Source organism: Pseudophryne corroboree, chromosome 3, assembly GCF_028390025.1.
Source record: "Pseudophryne corroboree isolate aPseCor3 chromosome 3, aPseCor3.hap2, whole genome shotgun sequence".
In the NCBI taxonomy this organism is placed as follows: domain Eukaryota; kingdom Metazoa; phylum Chordata; class Amphibia; order Anura; family Myobatrachidae; genus Pseudophryne; species Pseudophryne corroboree.
In genome coordinates, this window is record NC_086446.1 from 163,320,872 (window position 1) to 163,346,030 (window position 25,159).

Genomic DNA, 25,159 nt, shown 5'->3' on the forward strand with positions numbered 1-25,159 from the left:
GGAGAGATCTGAAAATGGCTGTGCACCGACGCTTCCCATCCAACCTGATGGAGCTTGAGAGGTGTGCAAAGAGGAATGGGCAAAACTGCCCAGAGAAAGGTGTGCCAAGCTTGTGGCATCATATTCAAAGAGACTTGAGGCTGTAATTGCTGCCAAATGTGCATCAACAAAGTATTGAGCAAAGGCTCAAGTACTTATGTACTTGTGATTTCTTAGTTTTTTATTTTTAATAAATTTGCAAAATTTGAAAAAAAAACAACTTTTTACATTGTCATTATGGGGTATTGTGTGTAGAATATTGAGGGAAAAAAATAATTTATTCCATTTTGGAATAAGGTTGTAACATAACAAAATGTGGAAAAAGTAAAGCGCTGTGGATACTTTCCGGATGCACTGTATGTTACATACAACATCATATGAACATGTGAAACTCAGAAAATTAGAATATCGTGCAAAAGTTCATTTATTTCAGTAATTCAACTTAAAAGGCAAAACTAATATATTATATAGACTCATTACATGCAAAGTGAGATATTTATATAATTTTGATGTTTGTGGAATACAGCTTAAGAAAACCCCAAATCCAAAATCTAAAAAAATTAGAATATTACATAAAATCAATTAAAAAAGGATTTTAAATACAGAAATCTCGACCTTCTGGAAAGTATAATCATGCATATGTACTTCGTTTGGGCCCCTTTTGCATGAATTACTGCCTCAATGCGGCGTGGCATGGATTCTATCAGCCTGTGGCACTGCTGAGGTGTTATGGAAGACCAGGATGCTTCAATTAGCAGCCTTCAGCTCTTCTGCATATTTCGGTCTCATGTCTCTCATCTTTCTCTATGGTCAGGTGAGTCTACTGAGTACATATGCATGGCTATACTTTCCAGAGGGCCAACATTTCTTTATTTAAAATCCTTTCTTTATTGATTTTATGTAATATTCTAATTTTCTGAGAATTTAGATTTGGGGTTTTCTTAAGCTGTAAGCCACAATCATCAAAATTATAACAAATAAAGGCTTGAAATATTTCACTTTGCATGTAATGAGTCTATATAATATATTAGTTTCACCTTTTAAGTTGAATTACTGAAATAAATGAACTTTTGCACGATATTCTAATTTTCTGAGTTTCACCTGTATGTTCATATGTGTATGCCAGCTCCCCCCTGCTCACTTTGGGTGGTGCTGCAGCCTAAAAATGTTTAGATTGATCCCAGGAGCCCTCCTCCTGAATAAACGAGAAGTGTTTTGAATTTATTGCCATCTCACCCCCTGCTTCTCTAATCATGCCCCTGCCGTCTCACCCGCTTCTCTCATCATCCTTCTGCCGTCTCACCCCCTGCTCCTCTCATCATCTGCCTGCCGTCTCACCCCCTGCTCCTCTCATCATCCCCCTGCCTTCTCACCCCCTGCTTCCCTCATCATTGCCCCCACTATCTCACCCCCTGCTTCTCTCATCATTGCCCCCTACTATCTCACCCCCTGCTTCCCTCATTATTGCCCCCTACTATCTCACCCCCTGCTTCCCTCATCATTGCCCCCCCACTATCTCACCCCCTGCTTCTCTCATCATTGCCCCCCACTATCTCACCCCCTGCTTCCCTCATCATTGCCCCCCACTATCTTACCCCCTGCTTCCCTCATCATTGCCCCCCACTATCTCACCCCCTGCTTCTCTCATGATTGCCCCCCACTATCTCACCCCCTGCTTCCCTCATCATTGCCCCCCACTATCTCACCCCCTGCTTCCCTCATCATTGCCCCCCACTATCTCACCCCCTGCTTCTCTCATCATTCCGGCCGATTTTAACCCCTGATTTTAATAGGTAAGTGGTGAAGTCACTACCTCATATCGCACCATACCTGTCGGGGTATTACATGTAGGGCAGAGATTGCAAAACAGATACAAAAATATAACTTACAGTATTGTGAAACCATGACATCCATTTAGGTCTGGGTTTTTACAATCACATTAGGAAGGAGTGATGAACAGGCAGATATTCTTGTAGGTATAATTGTGAAGGTCAGATAACTGATCGAGTTTCTGAACTACTGTAGGCTTCCAGATGGCAAGCAGTGTAGAGTAGGTTACTATTACATTATTTGTCGAGGATATGCAGCATTTGAACACTCTTTCATTCCATCTCAAAATGCAAGTCATTGATGTTAAAGAATGGTTATTAAAATTCAAAAAGCATCACTCAAGAATAGCAATTAGGTCTATATGTACACAAGAGCTTTTGAACCTGCATGGCATCTGGGTGTTAGATTATATTATTCCCCATTCAGACCTTCTTCAAAATCCTGGGTTTTTGCATGATGTGAATGCACATCAACCTGGGATTTAGGTAGGTCTGAATGCAAACGACCTGGGACTAAGCCACAGGTCCGTGACCGTGCTCCTGAACAGGGTCATAGAGCTGAGACACGGTAATTTCCCAGGTCTGATATCTGAAAGGGGTATTAGTTAATTGCTGTTTATTTATCAAGAGCGTTAGGGTTATTCCTAGCCACCCTACACTAGGAGAGATTATAACCGTCAATATTGGGACCCTTGGAATGGCAACTTTGCCAAAATTTTGCATCATTAAAATTGAAGGGTATGACCCAGTCTGTACCAGTCAGTATGTAATTCCTTTTAGAGGGGCGATGAAAGTGCAGTTAAAATGGCACTTTCTCCAGACTTTTATCTCATAACAATAATCTTAGGCTACACAACTATGAGTACTGGTACTTTCCCAGGAACATACTCTATCTAAGTTCTCTAGTTTGCACATACATGTATTCTTCTTCACCCCAATGCGTCCATAAGTCTATGAGCTCTAGCAGAAACTGCATTTTTACAAGTCAAAGCTCACAATGAGTCAAAGGGGTAAACTTATGAAGTGACGGCTTTGACTTCAAAACGTGATGCAGCACTATGGTTGCAACAACACACATTGGCACAAATACTGATTTTCGGTACTTTGCTATTGAACTGGACCTGTTCTGCATGTGCACGAATGGGTCCTGCGACACAGGATGTAGAGCGAAAGTCTGCTGCTGTCTGGGGGCTGGGAGGGGGTGGCAATGGCCTTCATTTGTGGACACATAGGCATGTTGCCACCATTTAGGGGGATGGAAGAGCCTATTGATCTCCATCATTGGATGGAGAATTCCTGGCCTCTGCGACTGGCAGCTTGTGCAGCACCATGAGAGAAACAATGCTACGTCATAGGATGCAGCTCTGATAACTACTGTAGCAGGAGGCGTCACCTTATAACAGATGCCTCCTGCTGCATCACCATACAGCGCTATCACTGCTGCTTCCAAGGATTTAGGACCCAGGAGTTCTTCTGCGCATGTGATGAGTAATGCGCAAAGCCGAGGGGGGTGCTCGGAAGGATCCAATTGTATCCTTCCCAGGGACAATGAGACAAAAAAGCCCAAAGACTTCTAGTGGGTAATGACTATCTAAAGATGATGTTATCCAAGCATTCTGGAGCTTGATACAACTGGGAATACGTCCAAAACTTTGAAAAACTGATTTTTTTTTAGTTTTGCCCACACTTTCGACTTTAGTACACCCTGCCGGGGATTCACAATCTTTCTGACTTTTTAGGGTTTATGCTAGAGGTGTCAGAAAATTTACTAAGCATTGCATCCACGATGCAATACATCCCACCACATATTGGGGTTATATCTGCATTAATACAGCTGGTATGCACCTAGAAATGTGAAAGGACAGCTCTCTAAATTAGAGCTGTCCTTTGCAATAGAAAAATTTCTGGGTGTAGAACGCGGGGGTCCTTCTACGCATGAACAGGGTGACGTGCGCCACAAAGGGTGGTGCTTAGAAGGATCCGATTGGAGCCCACTTAGGAACAGTGTGAAAAAAAGCCCATAAGCATTACCCATTGGGCCCAAGCTCTGAAATGTATCGCATCCCGGAGCTTGGTACATACGGGAAAGCATCCAAAACTCCAAAAGTGGCATTTTCTAAGTTTTAGAAGCATTTTTTGGCTTTAGAACATCCGGTCGTAAGATTGGAGAATTGCAATTGTAAAAGGTATGCACAAGGGCCTTCATACTTTCATGGCTACTACACCTGATGTGGCTGCAATTTAACACAGACTCTTGGTGCCCTCCTTACCTACCCTGAAGCCAGTAAAAAAGCCCCACTTATCCTCTGGTTAACATAGGTTCTGGTAATCCCTGTTAAAGTGTGGTCAGAGGATCCAAGTTACCCTGTTGCTCAAAAGTGTTTGATGGCAACTATAAATGTTCCTGATTCGATGGTGTGAGGAAATGAGAGGTCTGACAATTAATATATCTATGCCTCATTTCCCATGTCAAATATGTACTTTTTATCCCCATATCCCTATACATTCAATTCATCTGTTTGTTTATTCTCAATAACATGTCCATTGCTGCTCACCCAATATTGTATTTAAATCAACCTCAATATTGTTAATATATACTGAGCTGCAGCGTGTCTCAGTGAGCGCTGGACTGGCCCACGTGACCATCGGCCCTTCTGGCATTTGCCAGAAGTGCCAGATGGCCAGTCCGGCCCTGGTAATATACGTAGTGGTGCGCCCAGCTCTTTCTCTGCCAAACGCACTGCTACATACATTACAGTGTGCAGTGCTGCAGCTGCCCGTCCTTTCTCTGCTGGGCGCACTGCTATATACATTACAGTGTGCAGTGCTGCAGCTGCCCGCCCTTTCTCTACTGGGCGCACTGCTATATACATTACAGTGTGCAGTGCTGCAGCTGCCCGCCCTTTCTCTACTGGGCGCACTGCTATATACATTACAGTGTGCAGTGCTGCAGCTGCCCGTCCTTTCTCTGCTGGGCGCACTGCTATATACATTACAGTGTGCAGTGCTGCAGCTGCCCGTCCTTTCTCTGCTGGGCGCACTGCTATATACATTACAGTGTGCAGTGCTGCAGCTGCCCGCCCATTCTCTGCTGGGCGCACTGCTATATACATTACAGTGTGCAGTGCTGCAGCTGCCCGCCCATGAGCTCTGCCCCCTCCCAGCTCCCCTGTCTAATTATGTTCCTGATGAACACTGCCTGGGGAGTGAGATCACACAAGACCCCAAAACCCTGAAGTCATGCACGGCACAATGGAACAACGCCAGTACAACAATTATTATCCCACCTAACAGGAGGACACTGGGGACTGATCTCTCTGTTTATGTATTTACCCTCCAGCACTCCCGATGCACAGTAGATAGCAGGAGGTCAATACATTTGAGACTACACTGGAGGGGAAGTGAGTAGAACAAGCAGCCCCCCTGATTCCCATAACCACCTATACCCCTCAGTATTTTTGGTGCTATCCCTGTTTCAATTATGAGGGAGGGGGGCACCAATTCTCTTTCTGGCACAAGGCACCAAAATGTCTACTTACAGCACTGGTAGGATCTCAAACCAAGCCCTGGCTGGCTGGCACCAAGACTACACCAAGGGAGTCGGACCCACAAAAAAGTGCTTGGGCCTCCTTCCTGTGTATAACCAGCTCTGGTGCCAATAATACTAGAGCTCTCCTCCAGACCCCATTTTGGTGGGTATGGAGGTAATAAATGGTTAAAAATAGATTTAAACACTTGCTGAACAACAAGTCCCAGTACAGCCTGGTTGCCAAACATGGCTCCTGGGACAAAGTGGCACTTGGAGAACCACCTGGAACCATTGGGACCTGTAGTTCACCGAACAAAAATGTAAATAATGACACCCACACGGTTACAGAAGAAGCAGTTTAAGAAACATAAACAAACAGTTTAAAGTTTGAAAATTATTTACCTAGTCCCAATGTCCTGAAGTAGTCCAAAGTGTACAAAACATAAATAAAAATAAAAAGTAAAGCAATCTGAGCAGCTGAAACTACTTTCCTGTACTTACCATGGTCAGTTCTCCCAGGGTACTTTAGGTCAACCTGTGGGAACTGCTAATGTTAACTATAGGGCCAATGTGCAGTATAGGACATTAGTGCCGCAGGTAGGGTACCCTTCAGACTTTTTCAAGTCCATGGGATGAGCTAAGTCTTTACTAAAAGAGGGTAGAGGGATCAAATCTTGGAGGGGGAGATGTATCAAGCATCTGTTTTTACCATAATTGCCTACTCTCCCAAAACAGAAAGTGGGCAAATCTTCTGGAGACGTCCGCATCCCACTACCCAGCCGCCCACTTACCAAGAAAAGTGGGTGAACCGGCTGGCCAATGACGGGATTCGTGCTGAATTGCATCATTGTAGTCACACACCCCACTGTACAGTGTCGGAAATCTCTGCATCATGCCCCATCCCCCACTCCCTATGCCAAGCCACACACCCTGCATCACCCACCTCTGTGCCGACCTATCTGCTCAGTACCGCTAAGTAAGCAACTGTGGTTTATACCAAGAGGTAACCAGCACTGAGCTGGTTAATATATTATATGGGGGTGGGGGTGGGGGGATGCAGGGGGTGCAACAAATATGTTTTCTTTCATTTAATTCCTTTCTTTTGCTGATGTAGGCGGGCAGATTATTGGCTGGTTGAGTTGGTTACTTTGATAAATTTGATTTTGCCAACTTGTTTTTAGTGTTTTTTCGGCAACAAAAATGATTTGCTCTGACACACTGAACGATATTGGGCATAATTCAGAGTTGATCGCAGCAGCAAATTTGTTAGCAGTTGGGCAAAACCATGTGCACTGCAGGGGGGTTGGGGGGGGCAGATATAACATGTGCAGAGAGTTAGATTTGGGCGGGTTATTTTGTTTCTGTGCAGGGTAAACACTGGCTGCTTTATTTTTACACTGCAATTTAGACTATAGATTGAACACGCCACACCCAAATCTAAGGGGCCCTACTCATTTGACGATGCGCCGCCGAGGTGCCCGACGGGCGAAACGGCCGACGAGCGACCCGGCGGCGGGGGGGCAGTGACGGGGGGAGTGAAGTTTCTTCACTCCCCCCGTCACGCGGCTGCATTGAAGTGCAGGCAAATATGGACGAGATCGTCCATATTGGCCCGCATGCACAGCCGACGGGAGACCAGCGATGAACGAGCGCGGGGCCGCGCATCGTTCATCACTGGAGTCTCCACACTGAAAGATATGAACGAGTTCTCGTTCATTTATGAACGAGATCGTTCATATCTTTCAGAAAATCGGCCAGTGTGTAGGGCCTATCAGTCTCTGTGTACATGTTATATCTGCCGCCGCCCCCCTCCCCGCCCCTCCCTGCAGTGCACATAGGCCCTCATTCCGAGTTGTTCGCTCGTTGCCGAATTTTGATATATTACGATTACTCGCTTACTGCGCATGCGCAATGTTCGCAGAGCGCATGCGCTTAGTTATTTTACTCAAAAGTTAGGTATTTCACTCACGGCATTACGAGGATTTTTCTTCGTTCTGGTGATCGTACTGTGATTGACAGGAAGTGGGTGTTTCTGGGCGGAAACTGGCCGTTTTATGGGTGTGTGTGAAAAAACGCTGCCGCTACTGGGAAAAACGCGGGAGTGGCTGGAGAAACGGGGGAGTGTCTGGGCGAACGCTGGGTGTGTTTGTGACGTCAAACCAGGAACGAAACTGACTGAACTGATCGCAGTGGCAGAGTAAGTGTCGAGCTACTCAGAAACTGCTAAGAAATTTCTATTCGCAATTATGCGAATCTTTCGTTCGCAATTCTGCTAAGCTAAGATACACTCCCAGAGGGTGTCGGCTTAGCGTGTGCAATGCTGCTAAAAGCAGCTAGCGAGCGAACAACTCGGAATGAGGGCCATGGTTTTGCCCAACTGCTAACAAATTTGCTGCTGCAATTAACTCTGAATTAGGCCCATTATTCCAACCAGCAAATGGTTGTAAGAATAATTGTATAATGTGTGTGTCAGAGACAGAACTCACGGGGACAACAACGTCAGTTGCCGACAGGCTCTAATACTGAAGGGGGCACCTTGCTCCCACATTGTCCCCCGTCCGTGCCCTTCCTGCTTTAATAGAAAAGCCAGTATTAGTGTGGTGCCCTCCCTCTGTTACCTAGACTCTGTACTCTGCTATTCTGTGGTTGTGGATGTCACGTGACATCTGACCATGACCCTGGCTGTACTTGACTCAGGAGATGGCTGGGAAACAGCGTGCAGAGAGGGAGACGCGCTGTCACTGTCTGCGGAGTACGGGAGTCGGGAGAGCAGAAGGCACAGCAGTGGGCACTGGCAGTCAGAAAAAAATGGTGTGACCCAAAAAAGGAGAGGGGGGGGGGGGGACACGCAGAGCCGGCCCTAACCAATATGATGCCCTAGGCAAGATTTGGGCTAGGGCCCCCTAGCACCTCCGCTTGTTCTGCCTCTGATCCTGCCAGGGCCGTCTTTTCATATGGGCTCAATGGACTCTTGCCCATGAGCCCCAGGAGTATAAGGGCCCTAAGCTTATAGCTGAGGGTATCCTCTTTCCAGGGGTATCAGATTTTTGAAAATCGTCCCAAGGGAGCCAAGGATATTCGATGTCAAAGCAGTGGTCCCCATCCGAGCCTGTTAATTGTTCATCCCAGCCAGATATCTTAAGTTCTGTCTAACTTGAGTTTTTCTGAGAATATACTCCAAAAGCTGAGACTCACCCCTTTCAGTGGACATTGACAGCTTGTCTCTACTATGCCCAGAACCAGAGATATCAGCCTTCCAGCAGCTGGTCCCTGCTCCAGACACACGTAATATGCAGTTTTATATGTTTGTCAGTGGATTGCTCTGGCTCCTAAACTCTGATACCCAGGTCCCCAGTACCTCCTGAAAGGTGTGACTCTCTAGTGTTTTTATCCCATTCAAAGCTAAGAAATGATAAATATTAAGCACACTACACTATCCACCCCTCCCCTACGAATTATACACCCCCCCTACCACCCTGGAAGTCATGTACCAGGTCCCCTTCATTCAGCACAATGCCCCCTTGTACAGTTTAGTGTTCTCCATCCTGCCACATCTGTGCAGTAAAGGAGTAATTAGCAGAAATTATTGCTCCAGGTCCTACGTGCTAAGCGGAAGATAGAACACCCCCTACCGCCCGCAGGACACCAAAGCTGCCGCTGATAGCACCCCCCCCCACCCCTACTGCTGGAGGATGGGTAGGGGCCCCAGTGTAATGCTGTGCACAGGGGCCTACAATGCTGTTAAGATGGCCCTGGATCCTGCATTCCCTTTCCCAGCACAAATCACCCCTCACCAATAGCAGTCCTCATTTTGGTGCTCCTACCCCCTATATTTTAAATAGGAACAGTGCACACATTCGGCGCACAGCCCAAAAAGGGATGTGTTCTTGCTGGGAAGGGGCATGACCACACAGTAGTACCCCCAAGTCAAATTATGCCACACAGTAGTGCATCTTTATTCACATTTTATCATGTGATAGTGTCCCTGATTCACGTTACATCACACAGTAGTACCACTTTGCCTTATATACATTACTGCTCACAGTAGTGCCCCTTATTCACATTACATCACACCATATAGCCCTTTATTCACATTAGACCACACAAGTGCTCTTTCTATACGTTACGCCACACAGTATACACCTTATACACATAATGCCACACATATTAGTAATGCATTTATACACCTAATACAACACAGTAATGCCACTTACACATTATTAATGTCCTTATAAACATAATGTGCCTTACACATTATGCCAACCTTTATTACTGCCCTTATACACATAATGTCCCTTACACATATGCTGCACATTATTAACACCCTTATACACAAAATGACACACATACAGTAATGTCCCATTTACATAAGCTGCACATTAATAGTGCACTTATACACATAATGACACACATAGTGCCCCTTACACATATGCCGCTCATTATTAATGCGTTTATACACATTACACACATAATGCCCCTTACACATATGCCAAACACTACTGCACAACCAACCCACCCGCACACAACCCTCACATGGCCGCTAACACTGTGACCTCTGCCTCTGCTTGAATACAGATGTGCCCTCATACATCTTGACTCAATACGCCATGCATCAGGAGTCAGCTGGCAACTCTGCTAATGTTGGGTGCCTTTTTAATTACTTATTTGCATTACTATGTGACTAGGATTAAAATGATATGCGGCATGCATATATTCTGTGTGCGACTGTGGCTGTATCTGCATCCGAAATGCCACGTTACAGTGATTTCCAGGAATACACTGTAATGTAGCATTTTGTATACAGATACAGCTGCATCTGGTGCCGCCTGGGGAGCGGGGAGGGAGCAGCAATGGCCTCCATTTGGGAAAACGGATGTGCGTCGCCACTGTTTAGGGGTAGGGAAGAGGTCAGGGATCTCCACTTTAGGAAGATTTCCTGGTCTCTGCGACGAGTGGCTTGCGCAGCCCCAAGGGTGCCATAAGCCACCCAATGGTGACTGAGTAATCCGATGATGCAACCTAGGATGCAGGTCAGATGACTACTGCAGCAGGAGACATCTGTTTGTAATAGACACCTCCTACTGCATCACCATACAGCGCTATCCCTGCTGCTTCCAAGAGATTTTACGTTTTTATTTTCTGGCGATGTGTGTCTGCAATTTTTTTAAATTTCGGTGCCAATGTTTTTTTTATTTTTCATGTCAATAGTGTAAATTTACTAAAGCTTCTAAAATAGAGAATTGGTAATGTTGCCCATAGCAACCAATCAGATGCTGTTTATAATTTCTATATTGCCTTAGAAAATGATAGACAGTATCTGATTGGTTGCTAAGGGCAACATCACCAATTCTCTGTTTTAGAAGCTTTAGTAAATTTACCCATATGGGCGGTATCCCAGAGCCGGCCCTAACCAATATGATGCCCTAGGCAAGATTTTGGCTGGTGCCCCCTAGCACCACCGCTAGTTCTGCAGGAGATGCCTAGCATGAGTCAGCTGGCAGCTCTGCTAACGTCGGGCGCCTTTTGTTTATGAAAATGCATCTTATTTGCATTACTATGTGGCTAGGATGCACAAGCAGCTTCTGCTGATTAAAATGATATGCAGCATGCCTATATTCTGTGTGCGACTGCGGCTGTATCTGCATACAAAATGCTACATTACAGTAATTTCCAGGAATACACGCAAGCAACATAGCATTTCGTATGCAGATACAGCCGCAGTCACACACAGAATATAGGCATGCCGCATATCATTTTAATCAGCAGAAGCTGCTGGTGCCCCTAAGCATACCAAATGCCCTAGGCATTTGCCTAGTTTGCCTATGCCTAAGGCCGGCTCTGCGGTATCCAAATGATATATCACGTCCAATCTCCTTTCTAAAGTTATCCCCGTTATCGCTCATTTCGCACCCATAGTAATCAGGTTTAGCTGTGTAAAGGGTTGGGCGCCTAGCTACAACGGAGGGGGAAGGGGGAGTAGCAAGCAGAAATGATGATACCACATCCATCAGCAGAAACAGAAGAGGTGTGGAAGGGGGCTGAAAGAATTGAATACCGCCCTATGGGCCTTATTCAGGGTTGATCGCAAAAGCAAAATCTTCCTCTGATGGGCAAAACCATGTGCAGTGCATGTATGGCAGATATAACATGTGCAGAGCTAGATTTGGGTGGGGTGTGTTCAAGCTGAAATCTAAATTGCAGTATAAAAATAAAGCAGGCATTATCTACCCTGCACAGAAACAATATAACCCAACCAAATCTAACTCTCTCTGCAAATGTTATATCTGCCCCAACTGCAGTGCACATGTTTTTGCCTATTAGAGGAAGATTTAGCTTTTTCAATCAACCTTGAATTAGGCCCTATTGCACCAGCCAATCAGCTCCTATCTGCCATGTCACAGGCTGTGTTTGAAAAATGACAGTTAGGAGCTGGTTGGCTGGTGCAATTTATCACTCACAGTGAAATTTATCACCCATTGATAAATAAGGGCATATGTATCTTATTATTTTCATTGTGATAGCCTAAGTGCTTTTATTTATGAAAATCCTTACAAAGAACTAATGCCCTTATCTATCAATGAGTGATAAATTTCACTGTGAGTGATAAATTGCACCAGCCAATCCGCTCCTAACTGTAATTTTTCAAACCTAGCCTGTGACATGGCAGTTAGAAGCTGATTGGCTGGTGCAATTTATCACTCACAGTGAAATTTATCACTCATTAATAAATAAGGGCATAAGGATCTAAAAGGTTTGAGATTTTAAAAAAAAAGGATACAAAACTAAAGGGGGGTACACACAGAGAGATAAGTGCTTAAATTCTAAGCAATATGACTAGATTGTGTATATTACCTACAGCGATAGCAATGCGCGGTCCCGCGCGTCGCTATCGCCGGTGCTAGATTGGCCTGGAGGCACAATCTAGAAGGTTGCTCATTTCACCGCTGGGTGAATTGAGCGGCCCCCCGTCCACCCCCCTCGCTCAGCACACATTGCACTGTGCTGAGCGCGGGGGGAGGGGGGGGGGAGATGTGCGCTGAGCAGTCACTGATAGACCGCTTAGCACACATCTCTCCCAGACTGTACAGGGCTTAAAGGATAAAAAAAGGGGCAGACTAGATGGGCCAAGTGGTTCTTGTCTGCCATTAAATTCTATGTTAATTTTCCTGTGGTGGCCTATGTGCTTTATTATTTTTCTATCAGTGCCAATGTGTTTGGAGTTTTTCCTATCCGTGCCAATGTGTGTGTGTTTTTACCTAATGGGGTCAGTAATGTAGTTTAGAGTACAGAAGGGCCAGTGATTTAGTGTAGGGTATAGAGGAGTCAGTGATGTAGTGTAGGGTATAGAGGGGTCATTGATGTAGTGGCGGGTATAGAGGGGTCATTGATGTAGTGGCGGGTATAGAGGGGTCATTGATGTAGTGGCGGGTATAGAGGGGTCATTGATGTAGTGGCGGGTATAGAGGGGTCATTGATGTAGTGGCGGGTATAGAGGGGTCATTGATGTAGTGGCGGGTATAGAGGAGTCAGTTAAAATACTAATTATTTTGTAAGGATGGGGGTGGAAAAAACATTTATCATGCCTCGAGACATCTGGGATGAAGTTACGCCACTGTATGTGGCCAGCCCTTGTTAGGCCTACAGCATACCTCCCAACTGTCCCGATTTTTGCGGGACAGTCCCATTTTTTGGAACTGTATCGCTGTCCCACCTGCGGGCCGCAGTGTCCTGCAGTGGGAGGGGGTAGAGTCACTTGCTGCTCTGTTTAGCAATGGAGACGGGGGACTGGGGGCATGTCAGCAGTTCACACAGCAGTTCACACAGCGCTGGCCATGCCTTCAGTGACGGAAAACTGGGGTGTGGCTCTCTATTTGTGACACTGTTGTGAGACCATGCCCCTTCATAAAGGCCACGCCCCCTTCCGGCTGCGCGCGGGAGTCCTGCATCAACAGTTTCAAATGTTGGGAGGTATGCCACAGTATGCAAGTAATATACAGGAAACTGTCTGTGAGTGTTACCGTTTGGCCACTAGATGGCAGCAAAGTATAATACAGTAGAAGTGACAGCATTGAAATTTTAGCAGTGAAATTTTTAGGGAAGGATGTACTAAAGGTAAAAATGCAGACAAAACACAGAAAATTAAATTTTATCACATTGCCATATTTATCAAGCTACGGAATGTGATATGATACCCAGTAAAATCCCATGAACTTCTTTTCTCATTTCCCTCCGAGAGGGATCCAATCAGGTCCCTTCCAGCACCCCCACGAGTGGCTCACTGTCAGTAGCGCACGCAGGGGTGGTTTCCGAGTACCTGGAAACCCCCCCTCATGAGCCAAATGCTTATTTGTGAGACGGAGACAGCAAAAGCCGCAATCGCAATCGGGACCACGGAGCTACTGCAGCAGCAGAGAGAAATTCCGAGGAGAGCTGCTGGCTGCACATGCTCAGCAGCAGCAGCTCTCTCCCTCCTCACAGACCGCTAGTCTGCTCGTGCCTCCCACTGCTCCCAGCCCCTGGTGGTATGTATACCACCAATACTGTATATGAAGTATGTATTTACAGGAATGGACAGTATGTGTATTTGTGTATGTATGCATGTGTGTTTGTGTATAAATGTGTGTGGTATGTCTATACATGTATGTATATATATATATATATATATATATACACAAGTAGAGGATGGCCCGGCACTCCAATCCCAAACAATCACATCTGCTGAGGTGCCTTCCCTGTGGGAAATGCTGCACAATCCCAGATAGACAATGTAGATATAGTTGGGCGGCACTCATACAGACTCCACAGCTTGAGCAAAAAGTGACGATTTATTCAGCCAACATGTTTCGGGGAACGTAGCCCCGTCCTCAGGGCCAGACAAAACATACATCATAATGACATGACTTATATAGTGAAGACAACACCAAAACATTAAGTGCAAATCATACTCACCTGCCACGAGGCACTGCCACCCGCCGGACCGTCCAGCCACACTGCCGTGTCTCCTTCCAGTGACGTCAGCGGCGCGCCGCGTCGCAGGTGAGTATCCCAGGCAACCAGGCTGTGTACTCGGGTGGTCACCTAGGGAACATTGAAAACCAAAACTTAATACAATGGTTTTCAATGTTCCCTAGGTGACCACCCGAGTACACAGCCTGGTTGCCTGGGATACTCGCCTGCGACGCGGCGTGCCGCTGACGTCACTGGAAGGAGACACGGCAGTGTGGCTGGACGGTCCGGCGGGCGGCAGCGCCTCGTGGCAGGTGAGTATGATTTGCACTTAATGTTTTGGTGTTGTCTTCACTATATAAGTCATGTCATTATGATGTATGTTTTGTCTGGCCCTGAGGACGGGGCTACGTTCCCCGAAACATGTTGGCTGAATAAATCGTCACTTTTTGCTCAAGCTGTGGAGTCTGTATGAGTGCCGCCCAACTATATCTACATTATATATATATACACATATATACACAGTATATATATATATATTTGTATATATATTTTATCAGTATGTTTTATCAGCACACGGGATGCCGGGTGTCAGTATACCGACAGTGGCATCCTGTGTGTCGTAAGCGAGGCGGCGAGACCCCTCGCGGGCTCGCTGCGGGCCCGATTGCTTGCTTCGCTCGCCACAGGTTATATTCCCACTCAGTTGGTGGCGTGGAGCAACTAACCGAGTGGGAATACCCTGCGGATATTGGGATTCTGTTCGTCTGTATTTCACCGGCTGTCGGGATTCTGGCATGTAGGTCTCTCGAACACCGGGATCCCGGCAGCCGGCATTTTAACTGCATCCGATATATATATATATATATATATATATATATATATACATACATACAGATACACACCCACGGAAACCCCCCTAAATAAATCCTGCGTTTGCCCCTGACTGTGCATGCGTGAAACAACTCCCAAACCCAGAAATCAAGTGATCGCAAAGGACAGCTCTTATCGGGAGAGCTGTCCTTTGCAATTCTAATCACATTTCTAGGTGTACATACCAGCTTTATTAATGCCAGTATGTACCCGATAAGTGACAGGATATATTGCATAGTGGATGCTGTTATTGCATCCCACCCTAAGTGAGCATATAAACACCAAAGCTATTCAACATCACTGTGGTGCAGAGACAATTGATCCAAAGATTGAAAGGAAGCCTATTCACAACTCGGACCTCCTTCCCACAGGAAGAAGTTGGGGTTCGGGAACAAACACCATCTGAAGATGGCAAAACTTTGCAGGCTCTGAAAATGTCTTATTTTCGGAGCTTGATGAATTTAGGTTAGGAAATCAAAAGTAAGCAAGAGATATCTGTGATATTTCCTGTAATATCTTTTTAATGAATTACCCTGATGCTTCAGACTCTTCCTCAAATACAGTAGGTGTAGCAATCTTTTTTGGAGACATGTTATACTTACCTACTTTAAATATCTCCTCTCTGGGAGATGCCCGGAGAGGAGAAGCAGGTGGGCAACGATGGGGTTGTGGCCAGGCTATATGTGTTATTAGACCCAAAAAATGGTGGCGAGTAGCATAGTATGACAAAATTAGGCCCCACCCCCTCAACAGAGACTGGCATTCTTCCCACTACACTAGAATTTTTGGGCCAAATGCGGGAGAGTTGTCCAATCTTCTGGTGGTGCGGGGGAATACCTGAAAAATTGTGTGTCTTCTGCAGGAACCAGGTGAGTCATCAAGTATGAGACATGCCCAACCCTCTTTGGTTGCTCATCATTTTGTTATAAGTTGGGAAGGGGATCCTTGCGAAAGGTAATATATTCAACCATATTCAACCAATGTGTACCTTTATAAAAAGAAATATGCCCAAGAGCGTGACCCTATGCAAAACTAACAAATGATTAAGTGATAATCAAAGTACAGTATAAACGGGAGGCATTCAATTTGCCAGCTGTGGAGATCCCGGCTGTCCACACCACCACCTGAGGAGGAATATAACTCTGTGGTGACCTAAGGTTGCCACCGAGCCTGAAGCATGGCAAGCGCAGCGAGCCCACGAGGGGACACGCTGCACTCATTGCCGGTTCTGGCTGTCGGGATCTAAATCTGATATGATAATATATGATCTGGAGCAGTAAAGTGTTGGTGCTCTATTGTATTCTGTGTGCCCATCTGATCTGTTTCCACGTATGATCTATGGACCTGCTCCCCTTGGGACCTATTCCACATAATTGGGGGTGCGTGTATGTCCCCTCCTTGCTACCACGTACAACTGTTGCACTAACTTTTGGTGCAATCTTACTAGTTCTAAGGTCGTACAAAGACTATTGACGTTTTCCGACTACTGTAGATTGATTTGTGCAATTCTATTTTGGTGGATCCCATCACTGCATTGGCTAAGAAAGGAGCTGATCCCACTTCATGGTTCCCATCAGCCTTGCAAGCTATCATTTCCCTCAAAGAAGTGTTTATGTCACCACTGTAAATACATCCATAAGCTTTCTACAAAAACTTTTTCTACAATGTAGAAATGTATAAACTCCTTGCAGTCAAGTGAGCATTTGTGGAATGAGGGCACTGGTTACAGGGAACCTACAGATGTGTCCTCACTAACTTACCCTCAAGTTGACCCAAATAGCCCCGTTTTTACCCAACAAGCAAAATGTGACTATGCCATGTATTTGGTTGCTTTTTCTAGGTTGGGAGCAGTCCAGTAGCTAGCATCGTAATATCACAGAAAAATAACATAAAAAAACTTCTTATAATAACTTTAATTTGGATATCAGCAGAAACAGCGAAGAAGAGTGACGTTATAACGCTGAGCATTTGTGCTGATTTTATACTGTTGGTTCATTTTCAGAGTTCCTGATTGGAATGACATTTGGATGAAACATTCCAATAGGTACTGACAAGGAATCAAGGCTACTTTGTTTCATATGCTTAACCCTCTTGTGATATACTTTTATTATATGAAACTCATGGCTGAATCTGTACATCATTGTTAGCACTGTTCTAATTTGGATTATATAGGGGCCAATTTATCAAATAATATTTGCGACATGTCTGCTGTGTCCCTCCATTTCCAACAGCACTAGCAGCCCCCATAGATTTTTATGGGGGTTGCTAGGCTATCGACTGTGCCAAGTTCTGGAATGTGAAGCCTATGGGTTACACTGCGGAAAATACTGAGGAAGTATGCATGGTCAGCAGACCACGCATTAACACTGCGGAGTCCTGATAGAGGAGTGATCTCTGTGGCAATCAGCGACCACATCACTTGTAACACACAGCAGGGACAGGCTGCTTGCAAATCTTATGACAAATTACAATTATCAGGTCTATGACCCGATTATAAATAAATATGCTTCATGATGTTTTTTATATTTCTCCGCATTGCATTTTCTGAAATGATTGTTTACCTTCCTGTTCCTAGCAGAGACAGTAGATGTGTGCACATACACTATGGGGTCCCATTCCTCTTTCATTACACCCTGCAGATAGGCCAACCATCAGTGAATGCTCATTACCCCTTGCAGAAGTGATTTTGTAATTCAGGCTAAAGTTGTGGTGGGAGAGAATGAGAATGGAGAAGGAATTGCCAATGACCATGGAGATAAGAGTACTGTTACACAACAGATTTAACTGAAAGAGCTGTGGTATATGTTGACATTCATAATGTTGACCATGTTGACTTTCATTATGTAAACAGTGATGAAATGTCAACATGTTAGAATGTCGACATATCATCCCTGGTGGCCCTGTGGTGACTTATCTGCTTGAGGAGGCTGCAGCGGCATCTTCTGGGCCCCAACAGTCATGTGATTGTCCCTTCCAGGTCAGACCTCCGATCCTGCAATATTCCGATATAAGTATTTCTGCCCTAACCCTAATCCCCCCTGGTGCTTAAACCCTCCCACCCAGTCTAACCTTAACCTCTTTCTGCAGCCTAACCATTGAGAACGTTGACATTTCATCTGCTGGCATTCTGAGAATGTCAACACATTGCCTGTCAACTTTTTAACAATGAATGATTATGAATGCCGACATTGTCATTGTCAATGTTTTGACTACACCCTGTTTTTGCCTGTTTTTCACTGTGTGGGAGCAAACAGTTGATTATCATTTGCTCCCACACAATGCCAGCTTATCATTCCATGAAATTGTTCTGATGTATGGCCAGTTTAGGCAGTGTGCCATGACCACAACTCTTTTTGCAAGCGCACTGCAATCAAATGTTTAATCTGTTCCGCTTATCTCCTGAACAAAGGTGAATAAAATCATTTCTGACACAGAATTGGTTCTCACATGTTTATTTGAAAACAAAATTATTGTGTTCGGCGGCGGCTCCTACATTTTTTAGGTAGGGGGTCTGCCACTACCCATGCCGGAGAGGAGAGTCCCGTGTCCCTGAGCCTGCAAAACGTAGCTGTCAGGTGCCAGGACCAGCGCATGCGCAGTAGTGGCGGCGGTACAGTGCATGCGCAATCCCCTGGCATCTATGGACTGCATCGGTTGCAGCCCATAGAAGCCGACTAGGGCTGACGAGGCAAGGAGTGTCTCCCTACAGGAAGCCAGCTCTCTGCTTATCGCAGCCCGGTCTGGCAATCCCGGAGGGAGGAAACACCTCCCAATGGGACTGCCTTGTGTGTCTGTGAATGACAGGTAGGACTTCCAACAGGAAGTCACTGCCAGTCACAGTGAAGCCAGTGCACTCACGGACTGCATCTGGCTCACTGACACTGAGCGGGATAGCTGAAATTACTGTGGGGGCTGCAGCCCATAGGTACAATCCGCCACTAAATGTGTTACTTGTATGATTTTACTCCTAGTGCCAATAATCACTGCTTACATCACCTTTTGAAATTCAAATTTAATCAGGATTTGGTTTGTGCAATACAAAAAAAGTAATAGACAATATTATAAAAGTAAAGTATACAGGCTATGTTCTCAGAACTGTATTTCTCCCAAAACCCTGATGTAGGGGTAGATTCAGTTGATTTGAATATGGGCACCAGGCATGGCTTCACATCCAATGATATTAACCTTACACATGCTGCAAAACAGGGGTCTATGTGAAAACATAATATACTAGTTGTGAACTCGTCAAAATGACAGAACAACATAATAGTGATGTCAGCACCGGCAACTATGGGCGCCCAAACGGAGCAACACTTGATTTTTTCTTCAGGCACCATCTAATGGCCGCCGACACTCAAAATACTTGAATTTCCCCATAGAGGTGAGGAGCGTTAGCCTTTTAATATATAGGATAATCAAAACTTCTGTTTAATTTAAATAATTCTTAAAAAATTTTTTAATAAAAAATAACTGAACTCTTTCATGTATTTCATCAGAATAAAGACATAGGCACTTTATTTACTGTTTTATCTCTTTATCTCTCTTCAGAACCTGAGAATAGTCAAATATTTTAGGCTTCAGGATGCCACTGTTAAAAGTTTTTGTATTTGCGTTTGATAGACATATATTACATGCTCTGCACACATCAAGTAAAGCATGAATCCTCCTATTTGTAACCTGGAATTCTAAATATCAAAGTATACAATCTTTACAATTGTGCAGATGCCACTTTCATGTGGTGATTAATTATTATTAAGTACTTTTTGTGCACAATCAATGTCTGGTGCTTGATTCTTCATTGTACTCTATTAGGTGGACTTTGTGCCCTGTACAAATTTAACACATTGATTACATTTCTATATTATTATGTTAAAAAAATGCCCAACAATGGGTATGGCTTAAATATATGCAAAGCAAAATATAGTTTTGTGTATCTAGATTTATTTGATAGAATCTAGAATGCTCATATTAGACCAGAGGTGCACAACTTGAGGTTGCAAAATCTCTTGTGGCTCCAATGATTGTCAGATATGGAATACATTCTTTTGTGATCTACAGTACCTCTTTGCAAAACAATTGTACACTGACAATTAGAGTTACAAAACAATGATTCACTAACACTTTGGGTTAAAGAACAATGGCACACTAACACTTGGGGCCATAGAACAATTTTATACTGACACTGGGAGTTCCAAAGCAATGGCATACTGACACTTGGGGTTCCAGAACAATGGTACACTGACACGTAAGGTTACATAATAATGGCATACTGACACTTGGGGCTATAGGACAATAGTACAGTGACACTTGGGGTTTCAGATCAATCGTACATTGACACTTGGGAAGACAAAATTATGATACATTGACACTTGTGGTTCTAGAATAATGGTACAGTGACACTTGGGGTTATAGAAAAATAGCATACTGACACTTGAGGTTATGGAACAATGTGGCACTTGGTTTTGAGAACAGTGGCACACTAGCAACTAGGATATCAGAACAATATTACACAGATGTGTGGGCTTAAAAAAGAATGAGCATCACCTTAATTCCCGAATACCCCTTGTCTGGACCCCTAAACCGGTCAATAACTATAAATTTACCATAGCAATTTCTGATTGGGGCAGATGTAGTAAGCCTGGAGACGGCATAAGCCAATCAGCTCCAATATGTAAATTGACAGGAGCCGACTGGCTGGTGCGTTTATCACCTTGCGTTTATCACTGGTTTATCACTTCCTTATGCCTTCTCCAGGTTAATAAATCTGCCCCATTAGCCATATGAAACCTATTCCTTAAAGTCCTAACAAAACTGATTCCCAATCTAAACATGTCCAGCTCTATTCTCCAAAGACACTCTTTCTCTTTAACCACTTAATTGATGATTTTTCCCTTCAAAACCATTCATCTAGTTGTTTTTTATTTTTTTATTTAATATAGTTTAAAAAGTATTTTACAAAATATTTAAATATTATATTATACACATCTGCAGAATGGATCGCCTCATCAAAAACTGTGGGACACAGTGGGGCAGCGCAGTTGCATGTGATCTGACTAGTTAAGTGGTTAAGTACAAGACCAGGCTCGGACTGGCCCACAGGGGTACAGGGGAAACCACCGGTAGGCCCCACTGCCTGGGGGGCCCTCCTCCTCCTCTAGGGATCAGGTTCTAGACTGTGCACTTGAATTATATATTATACATATGTTACCTTACTGCACAGGATTATGATGTATTCTCTACAGTACATTGCTGTCATTAATCTGGCACATTATCAATCTGGCACATTATCATGTATGCACTAGCATTAATTACTATATAAATTATCAAGGAGTCCAGACCAGTTAATGGTTAGCCAAATTTCTGTGGTGGCTGGCCACACCCCCTTTGGAGGCTGGCCACACCTCTAATCATGGGCCCCTACCACTGCATACCCCCGGTGGGCCCTTTATGTGCCAGTCCGACACTGTACAAGACTAATTTGATTTAGCGACAATGGATTTTTATAACTGGTGAAGAAGACAATACAGCTGTTCTATAATCCAACCAACAGAAGCCTTTAACATTCCTGAAAACTCCTATCGAGGGTTTGCACTGCTCCACTTATATCTGCCCTCCATCTCAAAACACAACTGTTATGTGCTCGGACATATCCTGGTGATCGCCCAAAACTGAAATAGCCACACCCCAACACCCCATTCTCAAAACCATCTCTAATATTCTATTTCATTTTGAGACATTGGGAATGCCTTATTCTACCTCTATCACCTCCCCCTTTGCCAGTTGGTTTTACCTGGAATGAATATATCACAGATGGGAACAGTATAAACTAATACATTCTAAAAAAAAGAATCTATACATATACTTTACAAATTTGAACTTTTCATTGATAAAGCTCACAGATAGTCATTTTAATTAGCAAGAAGTCTTATTTTTAAAAACCGTAATACATCCTTTAAAGTAGAATGTTCAAGTAATAATATATATTTTACACTGTCCAGGCAAAATAAATTCTGCTGGTGCCATGCATATAAAACCACCTAATATAATAATCATTTTGTAAGTATAGTCTCCCTGTGTGTATAGCAAACAGAAAAAAAGACAGAACAACTAATTCTAACAAGTAAACAAATCCACACAAATATAAAGGTGCGTCATTACTGATTTAAAAAAAAAAAAAAAAAAAACGATTTACAGCCAGAACATAAGGAATAGCAAAAAACAGTCACCCTCAATTCTCTATGGTGCTGCACATGTACATTCCCAATAAGGCATCATTAGAATTGTAGGTTGTTATCAGCTGGGGGAGCTGATACTTGTCACTCGCACCCCTAGAGGTACCTCTGGAAGATTCTAGGAACACTTAAAAAACATGTTACATTCAACACAAAAAAACAAAACAGTTTAATATACCGGTAAATATGAAAAAATATACAAACCGAATTAGATGGGTTATTTGTTAAAGGTGTAGCTTGCCTGTTATATATTTATGCATAGTATTTTGGTGTTTGGAATACATATAGAAGGTGCGTGCAATAAGCTGGCACATATCAGAGGGTGAATGGTAATCACTTGCCATTATAAGGGGGTATGTGATGCAAAAAGCTTGAAAAATGCTGGGCTAGAGACAACCCAACTATCCATACATTGGTGCCCTGTTATCTAGGTGGATGGCGGTCACTTTGGTTGCTTTTTCTTCTTTTTCTTCAGTGCATGTAGCCAGTTCAGAGAATGGCTGAAACAGACAACGGACGTTAATGAATAAGGGGATTAGTCTGGTTAAACACCTGTATATCTATGTAATGTTCCTGTCTGCTTTACGCTGTTAGAGACAGCTCTTATGACCATTAGAAAAGATATATATATATATATATATATATATATATATACTCACTTTTCCCAAGTAATGAAAAAAAAAGATACCAGCGCTCACTTTTGGAGATGAAAAACGATTATTTCATCTTCTCAAAGATTCCATTGCATATAGCATGCAATGGAATTTTTAGGAGGATTAAATTATCGTTTTTCATCCCCAAAAGTGAGTGCTGGTATCTCTTTTTTTCATAACCTGGAAAAAGTGAGTGTTAATATTAACCCTTTTTTGACCTTGCACCACCATTTTTTTTTGTTATATCTTTCACTGAGTGCTGTCTTTTCCATACACACAAATTATATATATATATATATACACACACACACACACACACACACACACACACACACACACACACACACACACACACACACACATAATAGATCTATATCTATATATATCTACAGTGTATATGTATGTGTGCATATATATATATATATATATATATATATAAAATTGACATATTCTTAACTTATATGATATGTGAGAAACCTACTACAAACAGTAATACTTTTATAAATAAACTATTAGACATAATCAAATCCTGGCAGTAAATAATTTAAAACCCCATTAGATATAATCCACGGTGTAAAAACCGGTTTAAAATATAACATGAATACAGTAGGTTGTGTGGATAATATATTAAAAATAAAAATAGAGTAACTGAACTGGTCAAATCAGCAGCATAAGAGCACAGTTTTATAAGATACGTAAAATACTCCAATAAATGTCCAATGTAACTAATCTCGCCATGGATCACTAGCAGGTTGAGGTCAAAACCACTGAATTTACTAAATGACCTTTAGTAAATTCAACCTGCCGTGGAAGATCTAAACCTGATTCAGTCACAAATACTATGTAGTTTAGAATTGCTGCATTGAATCCCAGGATTGTGCAGCCTTCTCTGTTTGATTTTATTTAAAAACAAAACATTTATAAAAAATAAATGTGTTACGTTTCCTAGGCTTATAGTGGGAAAAGCCTCAATATTTAACCATCTTAAATATAGAATAAATGGATTATGGGCCTTATTCAGCTTGGATCGCTATTGAGACAGAAATTGCGATTTTCTCAGTGCTTCTGTTAAAAACACATGTGACACCAACCGATGCATCTGCAAATTTGCGCATGCATTCGCATAATTGTGATGCATACGTAGAAATCGAGTACCGTCGATAACTCTGGTTGAACCATGAATACGCAGGATATACGCAGCTGCAGTCGCAGTGGTGCAATGTTTTTAACCACAGCTGATGCAAGATGAACCCCCCCGAAAACAGTCACGACACACCTGCATTTTCCCAGCCACTCCCCACAAACGCCATGTAACATCCAACAAATGACTACTTCCTGGCAATCGCTATGCAAATGCACTTTGCTGGGCCTGCGATCGCATTGCGAACTTTTTTGGCCTTTGTGCACGCGCAATGCAGTCACAGCACATGTGCAAACATCTGATAATTGGATGATTTGTGAATTTAATTTACAATTTTGCAACTGAAGCCGAATAAGGCCCTAAATTGTTATTGTGGCACCTATTCAAATGTTTCTGACGGCGGGCGCGAGAACTTCATTTGAGCGCCCAAACTGATATGGATGCGATCAGCGTGATAACTGGGAAGTACAACTGCATACTGCGATCTCCCGTCACTTGAGACAGGAGATTCGGCACGATTAAACAATTGAATTCCTCCCATTGTCTAACTTCCTATGAGTGATTATGTTTATTTGTGTATAATTCTTGCATATTTAAGTTTCATTTGATAAATCTATCATATGTTTAGTTAACGTCTGTGATATATATATCTACTAAGAATATGTTTATTATTAATGCGTTTAGCAGAAGGTGGAAGCATACCCTTTTCTTTCCGTTTCTACTTATTATCCCCTAGGGACTGTACAGTCTTATGTGACAGTTGTGCCTTCTCCCCGCTAATCACTGTATGTTTATTTGGGATGTAGTCAGGTGACTGGCGGTTCGGAATCCCAGCGGTCAGCATACCGACACCGGGATGCCGTCCACCAGGATGCTAGGAGGGGGCATTGGGGCTATTCCCACTCGAGGGTGTCTAC

At 43.5% G+C, this 25,159-nt stretch overlaps 1 protein-coding gene across 3 annotated transcripts in view; it reads right to left on the reverse strand.

Annotated features, from left to right (window-relative positions):
• Positions 1-19,210: 19,210 nt before the first annotated feature.
• Positions 19,211-25,159, reverse strand: part of LOC135055003 (uncharacterized) — a 122,116-nt gene continuing 116,167 nt past the window's right edge. For all 3 annotated transcript variants that reach the window (XM_063958549.1, XM_063958550.1, XM_063958548.1), the window contains one exon: positions 19,211-22,948. In XM_063958549.1, coding sequence (XP_063814619.1) covers positions 22,891-22,948 — 58 coding nt within the window. In that variant the 3' untranslated portion in view covers positions 19,211-22,890. The remainder of the gene's footprint in view (positions 22,949-25,159) is intronic.